At 51.0% G+C, this 10,655-nt stretch overlaps 1 protein-coding gene across 2 annotated transcripts in view; it reads left to right on the forward strand.

Annotated features, from left to right (window-relative positions):
- Window positions 1-10,655, forward strand: part of Mdga1 (MAM domain containing glycosylphosphatidylinositol anchor 1) — a 62,730-nt gene that overhangs the window by 24,316 nt on the left and 27,759 nt on the right. For both annotated transcript variants that reach the window (XM_031347521.1, XM_031347522.1), the window contains exon 2: window positions 6,335-6,474. In XM_031347521.1, coding sequence (XP_031203381.1) covers window positions 6,335-6,474 — 140 coding nt within the window. The remainder of the gene's footprint in view (window positions 1-6,334; window positions 6,475-10,655) is intronic.

Raw genomic sequence — 10,655 nt, forward strand, 5'->3', positions numbered from 1 at the left:
AGCATAGTTTGTAGTTTGTGGTCATGGCACGCACACGGCCAGAGAGAGGGGGCACTGGGGATGTTATACCAGGAGGAAAATGTAAGTCTGGAACCAATTTTTATTTTATTATTGTTATTTTATATTTTATTTTATTTTTTATCTTTTTGGTTTTTCAAGACAAGGTTTCTCTGTGTAGCCCTGGCTGTCCTGGAACTCACTCTGTAGACCAGGCTAGCCTTGAAACCAGAGATCCACCTGCCTCTGCCTCTTGAGTGCTGGGATCAAAGTTGTGTGCCGCCCCCTCCCCCAACCCAAATCGGCTATTAACATGTGAATTTTCCTGGGGAGACATGAGTGAACATCTGTTCACCCCCATAAGGCATCTAGTGAAACTGAGTTTCCAGCGGTTACTTACGGGGCACCTCAGAGGCAGGTACATCCGGCGAGCTCCGCCCACAACTTGCAAGGCCCCTCCCTCAGAGTCTCCTCTCCAGCAACTCTTCCTGCCTGTGTAACTTTGCCCAGGGCCCTTTGTGAACCCCAAAGCTCTCTGAATTGCTAGGGGACCCTCTGGAGTCTCTCCCTCAGGGAAGGATTGTTTCTGTTCCCGGAAAATGGCCACACAACCTTCACGTGGAGGTTGCAGATAGTTCTAGATTCTCTAATTACAATGAATACCAGCAGAGACAGGTAAATAGATGGTTTTCTATTGTTTCTTTTTTTAAAGATTTATTTATTTATTTACTTACTTACTTATTTATTTTATGTATGTGAGTACACTGTTGCTTTTTCAGACACAGCAGAAGAGGGCATCGGATCCCATTACAGATGGTTGTGAGCCACCATGTGGATGCTGAGAATCGAACTCAAGACCTCTGGAAGAACAGTCAGTGCTCTTAACCGCTGAGCCACCTCTCCAGCCCTTTTTATTGTTTTGTACCAATAAAAAGTAGAACTTAATGCGTTAGTCACGGCGACACAATACCTGAAACATTCAATTTAAGAGTTGAGAAAATGGGGCTGGTGAGATGGCTCAGCAGGTAAGAGCACTGACTGCTCTTCCGGGTCATGAGTTCAAATCCCAGCAACCACATGGTGGCTCACAACCATCTGTAATGGGATCCGATGCCCTCTTCTGGTGTGTCTGAAGACAGCTACAGTGTACTTATTTATAATAATAAATAAATCTTAAAAAAAAAAAAGAGTTGAGAAAAGTTTGCTTCGGTTCAAGGTTATCACAAATGCATACCACCATGACCAGCTTTCTTTGTTTTGTTTAAAAAAACAAACAAACAAAACATGAGTTCTGGGGGTTAAACTCAAATCCTCATGAGTACAAGGCAGGCATTTAATTGACTGATGTGTGTAGTCAACCATACCCAGCTCTTCTTTGAGACGGGAGCTCAAATAGCCCCAGGCTAGCCTCAAACTATACTTACAGAAGAATGACCTTGAAGTGGTTCTTTGTCCTGCTTCAGCCTCCTACATGCTGGGGTTCAAGCCTGGTTTTGTGTAGTGCCTGGGAACAAATCCGGGGTTGCACTTGAGATAAGCAAGTACCTTACAAATCAAGCCACAGCCTGAGCCTCCTTTATCAACTGCCTTCCATTAAGTTAATACTCTCATGATCCGGGTACCTCTTACCATAGCTGGGGACCAAGCTTCCAACACATGAGCCTTTCGGAGAGAAAATGTCATATCCAAACGTTAACAGACAGTGTGAACGCCCATACAGATACCTGGACATGTAGACCTTGCCACCACAGAACCTGCATTCAGACCCAGCTATCTTGTATCCCACCTTCCCTGAAACATTCTGGTATTCCCTTCCCAGTCACTAATACTGTGTCTACCCAAGGCAGTCGCTGCCAAACCTCTGTCGCTACAAGGTTAGCTTTCGCAGTTCTGAATTTTGAACAAATGAAATCATGCATTATGGGCACGTTTGTGCCTGGGTTCTGTCAAATCGTGCCTGGGAGGATCGGTGGGGATGGCCTGGCCATCGCTCATTTCTTTCATGTTGGCTGAGGATGCGTTGCGTAAAGGCACCAGCGTGGGCTGAGGAGATGGCTCAGGGGGTGAAACCCGATCCATGCAAGACTTGAGCTGGCTAAGGAGAATGATTTGGATACGATAATGGAAGAGTGTAATCCCAGGGTGCCCTTCCTGGGAGAAGGGGAGCAGAGACAGGAGAATTACCAGAAGCTCCATGTCCCACAAGCCCGCAGTATGTAGCTGACAGACACTGCCTGACATTCTGCTTAAAATATATATATATTTTATGTAAGTGAATACACTGTCACTGTTTTCAGACATACCAGAAGAGGGGATCAGATCTCATTACGGACTGTTATGAGCCACCATGTGGTTGCTGGGAATTGAACTCAGGACCTCTGGAAGAGCAGTCAGTGCTCTTAACCACTGAGCCATCTCTCCAGCCCCCTCCTTTTTGTTTTCGTTTTTGTTTTCAGACAGAGTCTCTATGTGTAGCCCTGCCTGGCATAGAACTTACTATGTAGACCAGGCTGGCCTCAAACTCACAAGGCTCTGCCTGTCTCTGCCTCCCCACTGCTCTGGACAAGCACACATCACTACGCTGGGTTCCCCTTTACCCCTCTTGACAGGCTCACGGCTTGATTATGAGGTTTTAGTTATAAGAAGAAAAGCCACTGAGATGATTTTTTAAAAAGAGTTTATTTGTAATTATGGGTATGTGTGTTTGGGGGGCGCGGCAAGTATATGCATGTGGGCTCTGGAAACTGGACTCAGGTCCTCTGCAACAGTGGTGCATGCTTTTTAACCACTGAGACATCTCTCCAGCCCCTCGGGAGGTGCTTGGTTCTGTGGTGTGATTGCCTTGAGAGAGAGCTCATTCCGGTTGCATCCATCCCCAAGAGAAGGATGGCATCGTGGGCCACACGGCTGTTTAGCATTCATAAGCGTGGCCCAGATCTCTTGCAGCGTACCTACCATGTTAGACTCGGATCTTCTCAATAGCTAATGTTGGCAGAGAGAGGCGGGCCATCCTAATGATGTCACCCGTGATGGCTGCTCCCTGCCCACCTTCAGAGAGGAAGCTCCGGGCTCTGCTTGTGTCTGCTGGCCAGGGCCCCACACCCTGGCCCAGGCTCGCTGTGCCCTGCGCGTGTGTAGCTTTGTAACTCTTTTCCATGGTTCCTTATCAGCCACCCAAAACCCCTGTCATTACAACACCGCCTTGCTGTGGGCAAGCCAGAGCGTCCGAGATTATAGCTTATCTCCCATTGAAGCCTGTTCAGCCGATGTCTTCCTTGTCAAGAGGCACCCCGGGCTTCCTGCAGACAGTCATACAACCTCCTGGTCTTATCAGTAATGAGCATGCGTGACATCTCTCGGTGGCTTGTTGCTTGATGAGGTTTCCTGGGGACCCGGGCCAAAGATGCCAATCTCTTATGTGTATGGTTGACGGTCGCGCATTTTTATGGCACGGTGACAGCGACAGGCCCATTCCCTGGAGTGTGGTGTGCGTTTTACACAGACACCACACACAGGCTGATTACAAAATCAATAGCAAGTTGAAAAGACCTCGGAGATCATCAATCCATCTCCCTCCTCTAGGTGGGGGAACAGGCTCAGAGAGGTGATTCCAATTGCCCAAAGACACACAGCTTATCTTCTAAATGCTCAACCCAGGTTCATCACTCTGCAACAGCCATGCAGTTTGCCAGTGTCATGGCTAATGGCTGTACCTCAGCTTTCTCCAGCTTATCTGGGATGGATGGCACATGCCTAGAATCCCAGCACTTAGAAGGTGCAAGTGGAAGTATCTTTTTTTTTTTTTTTTTTTTTTTTTTTTTTGGTTTTTCGAGACAGGGTTTCTCTGTATAGCCCTGGCTGTCCTGGAGCTCACTCTGTAGACCAGGCTGGCCTCGAACTCAGAAATCCACCTGCCTCTGCCTCCCAAGTGCTGGGATTAAAGGCGTGCGCCACCACGCCCGGCTGCAAGTGGAAGTATCTTATCGGGTGTTCAAGTCCATCCTTGCTACAAAGTATCCCAGAAGCCAGCCAGGGCTTGGAGACCCTCTTTCAATTTCTTGACCTGCTGACTGATGGTCTTTGGGGACAGTGCTCTGGTTAGCTCTGTCCCATCAGTGTTGATGGCGGGCGCAGCTCTTGAACCCTCGGCAATCCTATTTTTCATTCATCATGGTCATGCCCCCACTGTGTAAGTTCTGGGCGCTAGCTGCATCCCCATTTCAGAGACAGGTAAACTAAGGCCCAGACAACACCACTGTTCTTCTTGGATGACATTCGATAGTGTGGGACTCATCTCCGGCCACTCACATGGGTCTCCTTTGGGCTTTGGAGTCTGAGGCAAATGCAGCTCTTTCCATGGAGCCTCCTAGGATCCCCCTGCAGCACCTACTGCTTTCTGCCCCCAGGAATCCTTGTGAAATCATTCCTTCTCAGCATGGGGGTCTTGTGTGGGGACCGGGATGAGGTCTGTGGGCCACCATCCTACATATTCCGATGTGTGGGCACTCTGGATGCTGGAGGGCCCACAGAGAGGATGCTCCTCGCCTCATGTGTTTGAATCTGTCTCTGCTCTCCTACTCCTTGTACTCTCTGTAGTGAGCAAGCAGATATGAAGCTGGACCCCTCCTTCCTTTCCAGAGCCCAGGCCCCGGTGGATGGGGATGATTTGTGTTAGGAGGATGAGAATAGACTCAGTTTCCCCTTGTGCTCCTGTAGCCAAATCTTTGGTTCACACCTTTGGGTCCTGGGTGGAAGGGAGCCACCGTCTACGGAGGTCTCCTAATCTCCCCTTAAAACTTCTGTCCCTTGTACAGCTTGGGATGTTGCTCTGGGAGAGAGGCCGGAAAGGGGCCGGACTGAATTGCCTCCTCTCAAAGCAGAGGCTGGGAGGGCTGGCGAAGTGGCTTAGTGCATAAAGTGCTTGCTTTTCGTAGGTGTAGGACTGGAATCAGATGCCCAGAACCCACGTAAACACCACGTGGGCGTGCCAGCCTGCTGTCCATCTCAGAGCTCCCTTCAAAGGTGGAAGAGAGGCCTCTCTCTAGCAAGCGGGCTAGCTAGTTAGCCATCTGGGAAATATCTGGACCCACTTGAGAGACCCCGAGTCAACGGTAAAGTGGAGAGTGATCAAGGAAGACTAACATTAACTTAGAGTCTCCACACGCATGCGTGCACACGCCTTCACATACATACTCATACATACTCACACACACAGACATATGCAAAGTGCAATTGGGAAAGCAGAGGCTGAGAGGGTACAGGCGGGTGTGGGCATGTGATCTGCTAGGTATGGGGCCTCAAGAGAAATCGAGGCGGGCAAGTAAGCAAAAAATGGGGTTTAGGAAGTTTAGGCTTAGCCTGTCCCTAGGGGGAGCCCGAGAGCCTGAACAGCCTTGGCCAGCTCCCCTTCTGAGTGTGTGTGTGTGTGTGTGTGTGTGTGTGTGTTGGGAAATGGGTTACCTGAACTCTGCGAGCCATTAGTAACAGAGGGGGATGGGCACACCCTCCATATTGCGGAGCACCAAGAGCACCCAAGACTTGGAACTCCCAAGACGGTGAAGCCAAGCTAATGGAGCAACCGGCTACTACCCAGCATGCAGTGCTATTGTGTTACTGTGGCCCAAGTCATGTCTGGCCACTGTCCTCAAAGAGCCAATTAAAAAGGACACACTAATAGTAGGGTGCGGAAAAGGGTTTCATCAGCGTGGCCACATTGGGAAGAGGGGCAGAGAGTCAGAGAAACCCCAAGGCCATTTTTAGGGGTCCTGAAATGGGATCAGAGTTTATGCAGAGACCAAGGATGTGCGCGCTAAGCAGTCCCTGTCAAGGTGTGGTCCCGCCCACTGTCAACCCATCATTGCCTGGGCATGGGTCTCTTCCTGTTAAGTGCTCAGATACATTGCAGGAACTGTGTGAAATCTCTTCTTGGGACACCAGTTCCTCTTCTATCTGGTCCTTCTCCTCCTCCTGTGGGATTCCTGGGGGATGGGGAGGGGGAGAATCCCATTCTTAAGGGTTCTCATCATTTAGATTAAAAGGCATCGTGTCTTTTTAGGATCTCTTCATTCTGCTATACTTACTGCAGCAGAGTAGGTGGGACACCCCTGTCCCCACCCCTTGCGTTTGTCCCTCACTGAAGAACACATATGGTACCCCATATTCCCCAGATCCTGAGGTCTCCTGATTCTGGCCTCGGGCTCGGAAAGAGTCAGTTCTGGCCCAATGCCATCGAAGTCTGGGAAGTCGGACTGGACTCTCTCCCCAGACACACTCAGAGGCAGCTGAAGCTCCTGATCCCTGTGAGTCCTCCCTATCCTCCTCTGCTTTCTCTCCACAGCTCCAGCCCAGGCCCAGATCGTGCATGCGGGGCAGGCCTGTGTGGTGAAGGAAGATAACATCAGCGAGAGGGTCTACACCATCCGGGAGAGCGACACCCTGGTGCTGCAGTGCCTGGTCACTGGACACCCTCGGCCCCAGGTAAGATGGGCCTGGGCCTTGCCGGGTTCCTATCCTGACCATGCTCCACACTGCCACACTCTTCCTGGGATCAGAGTCTGAGAGGAAATGGGAGCTGCAGACTTATACGCCACAGAGCAAGCAACATGACAGGATAGGAACCGCTGGGACCAGATGGACGAGCCTGGAAATGAACTCTTCGGGGAAGTGTTGGATGCTGTGGGTGCATTGATAGCCGAGAGGAAAACGCTTATACTCCACCTCTCAACTGTGCGGAGCAGATACACACCCCCTCAGGAAATGCCAGAGGACAGACTGTATGCCAAGGAGAGCCCTTGCCCACTGTTCATCCTCTCTTTCTCTTTCTCTCTCTCTCTCTCTCTCTCTCTCTCTCTCTCTCTCTCTCTCTCTCTCTCTCTCTCTCTCTCTCTCCTCCAAAGGCCCTGTCTTAGTCAGGGTTTCTATTCCTGCACAAACATCATGACCAAGAAGCAAGTTGGGGAGGAAAGGGTTTATTCAGCTTACACTTCCACATTGCTGTTCATCACCAAAGGAAGTCAGGACTGGAACTCAAGCAGGTCAGGAAGCAGGAGCTGACGCAGAGGCCCTGGAGGGATGTTCCTTACTGGCTTGCTTCCCCTGGCTTGCTCAGCTTGCTTTTTTTTAGAACCCAAGACTACCAGCCCAGGGATGGCACCATCCACAAGGGGCCCTCCCGCCTTGATTACTAATTGAGAAAATGCCTTAGAGCTGGATCTCATGGAGGCACTTCCCCAACTGAAGCTCCCTTCTCTGTGATAACTCCAGCCTGTGTCAAGTTGGCACACAAAACCAGCCAGTACAGGCCCCATTTTACAGCTAAGAGAAAGTGAGGCCCTGGGATGCTGGGCACACTCCCAAGGTCCCACAGCACTTAAGGAAGTGGAAGCTGAATTGGAGTCTAGAAGCCTTGCCCTCTGCAGCTTGGCACACTGCCACTCTTTGGGTCAGGAGCCACACAGATAACACGGGCAGCACTTGGGTCCTTTGGCAGGCCAGAGCCAACTCTGGCAGTTCAAAGATGCAAAGCAATTAGAAGGGGACAGAAGACAAGTGTCTGGAAATGCCAGATGAGTTCTGTCATAGATCAAGTGCTCAGGTTCAGGCAGGAGGCAGGTAGCTGGCTGGCTGTTGCTGATGGAGGAGGCAGGTAGCAGGGGAGGGCTGAAGGAACCCGCTGCCTGGCGAGCCGCTGTGACCTTTAATACTTGAATAGCAGCAACAAAGGTGGCAATTGGATTCTAGGAAGGACATTGAAATACTGAATCTTTTTCTCCCCCCCCCACCCCCGATAATTTGGTGAACGGAGACAGCTTTCATAGCTTTGGCTTTGAGATAAGCAGATGCTCAAGAAAGCCCCTGAAGATTCCCTCCATCACCGTTCCATCCCGTTCAAAGGTTTGCTTGGTATTGAAGACCGTGCAGCTGCATTTCTGTGAATCCGTGTGTCACACGGGATGGCAGGGAGGTGGCTGATGAGGCTGGTGAGGAGGCTGCCAGGCTACACCCACCATTTGCGCACGTGTCCCACAGGTCCCCACTGGTGGCTGTGGCTGGGTGACAGGGCCTCCTGTCACCCAGGCAGTGCCTCCAATTGCTGCCTAGCCAAGGATAACTTTGACCTTTCACCTTCCCGCTTGGGCTTACACAGCGCTGACCCTCCAGACACAAGCTTTGTGTAGCGCACGTCCAGGTTTATGCAGTGCCGGGGATCGAACCCAGGGCGTGGTGCATGCGGGGTGTGTTGCTGGGTAAACACCCTCTGTCTTCTTGTTTCTATCAATGGCCTCATTGTCCACCCCATCAAACAAGCTTATGTGTTTGGCTCTGCCCCGTCTCCCCCACAGCTGGCTGGCCAGACTCTGGCTTTCTGTGTCTCATATGGGTCTTCTCTTCATCAACCCACCCAGCTCATATCCTCAGTCCTGTCCCTGTCCCTGGTCCCACTGAGGTAGATTGGAATTGATCTCCCAGGCTCTTTGCTTGCCTCTGTCCCTTCATTCCTCCAAGTCTGCTCCCTTTATCCCCCCTCCTCACCTGAGCAACAACCAGTGGCTACCCATTGTTTACCAGCTTTGCTTAAGCCCCTGGGGGTGCGGCTGCAGACTCTCTGTACCCTGGCCCCACTTCCCCCTGCACACCCTGGCCATAGGGGCCTCTCCCATCATTTTCAGGATGCCCCCTTCATCCCAGTTCTGTCACTGAAATGCCCTCTCCCCGTATGCTTCCTTTCCTGCTTGCCTCCTCCTCATGACAGTGAGCATCTGTCATGTTCCAAACACACCAATGGGCATCAAGGATACAGCTGAGATACCTATCCATCAGGGGAGCAAGGGCGGGGCCTTCAGACCCATGCCGAGGTCAGGACGGAGAACTGAGTGGACACAGAGCTCACCAGTCCAAACAAGAAGCAAGGGTGTGGGCATGCTAACATCTCTGCAGAACTGGGGAGGGGCGGGGAACAAACCCAAGTTCTTTGCTGCCACTCAAGCCATCCAGTGACTTTAGGACGAGTTGTTGGTCAGGGAGAAGGAGTGATTTAGAGAGCTAGCAAGCTGGAAAAGGCGGAGGGCTAGGGGGGTGGCTCAGCAGAAGGAGCGTCTGTCTGGTATCCCTGGTACGTCAAAATAAGGCGTGGTGATGCATACCCGTCGTCCCAGCACTTTGGAGATGGAGTCAGAGAAGTCTGGGGTTCAAAGTCATCCTCAGCTATATATCAAGTGTAAGGCCAGCCTGAGCTATTGGAGAATTTCCCTGTTTGGGAAATAAAAAGGAGGGAGTGGCATGGGAGGGGCAGAGCAGACAGATAGATGGGAGCCTAGTAGTTCTCAGGGCGGTCGCAGACTTTGTGTTCTGAATTTCTGATGCGTAGGCCCTGTTCTCTTTAGGCCCCTGGAGTGTTCTGGGCTCTTTAGATCTAAGGAAAAGTTATGGATAAGAAAGACAATTAGTCCCGTAGTTAATTACTAGGACATAAAAGGCCCCTCTGAGAGAGAGGAGAGAGTTAAAAGCCACCTTTCCCTGGAGTATAGGAGAGATGGAGAAAAGCAGCTGTCCCTTGCTGGACAGAGAAAGAGAACATTTGCTGGGGGTGGGGACAGTTTTAAAGCTGTCAGGCATCAGTCTAGGATAAAGCTATGAGGAGACACCATGGTCATCCCAGCTGTGTGACTTCTCAGGTTAGTGGGATTTTTTTTTTTTTAAAGATTTATTTATTTTATGTGTATGAGTACACAGTAGCTGTACAGATGGCCATGAGCCATCATGTGTGTGGCTCTGGGAATTGAACTCAGGATGGCCTTGCTCGCTCTGTCCCTGCGTGCTTCAGCGTAATATACTGTAGCTGTCTTCAGATGCACCAGATCTCATTACGGGTGGTTGTGAGCCACCATGTAGTTGTGGGATCCGAACACAGGACCTTCGGAAGAGCAGTCAGTGCTCTTACCCGCTGAGCCATCTCACCAGCCCCCAGGTTAGTGGGATTTTAAGTCAACTCCTAGCAAATGAATTGAGAGGGTTTAAGGATCCACCCCCCACCCCTCGCGCACACACACACATACACACACATACACCCTGTGCCTGGGCGCCAACAGCAGTGAGCAGAAGCTGAGAAGTCTGAGGCTGTGCACAGCTCAGCAGGAGGTAGAGCTGGCCACATACACAGAGCGATAGGGCTGAAGCCCACGGGAGGCAGTGTTCCCTCCCGTTGCTGTGACAAAATGCCGGAGAAAGTAGACTTTTACCTCAGCGTTTCAAAAGTCTCCCAAAAGCATGCCCCTGTTGCGACAGACTTCTTCAAGCTAGCAATTCCCACTTTCCACAATGTCCACGCCAGCAGATCTGAACCCATCGTCAGTGACTGACCTCCTCAAAGACTGCCAGAGAGCAGCAAAGCCTCGAACACAGGAACCTTCCCCGGATACTGCGCATCCAAACTACAGCAGGGCTACGGGTCAATTTAGGACTAAGCTGAAGTGGATGCCCAGCAGCTGGGAAGCGGGTGGGTGGAAGCCAGTGCCCACGGTCACAACAGGGTACCAACACCTAGGAGGAAGCAGAACCTTGCCCCATGTCTTGATCAGTTTGGTACGGGGGCGGGGGGAAGGGGACACAGACATCATAGAAATAGAAGCTGTATAGTCTTTTTTTTTTTTTTTTTTTTT

Source organism: Mastomys coucha, unplaced genomic scaffold (genome assembly GCF_008632895.1).
Source record: "Mastomys coucha isolate ucsf_1 unplaced genomic scaffold, UCSF_Mcou_1 pScaffold3, whole genome shotgun sequence".
Lineage (NCBI taxonomy): Eukaryota > Metazoa > Chordata > Mammalia > Rodentia > Muridae > Mastomys > Mastomys coucha.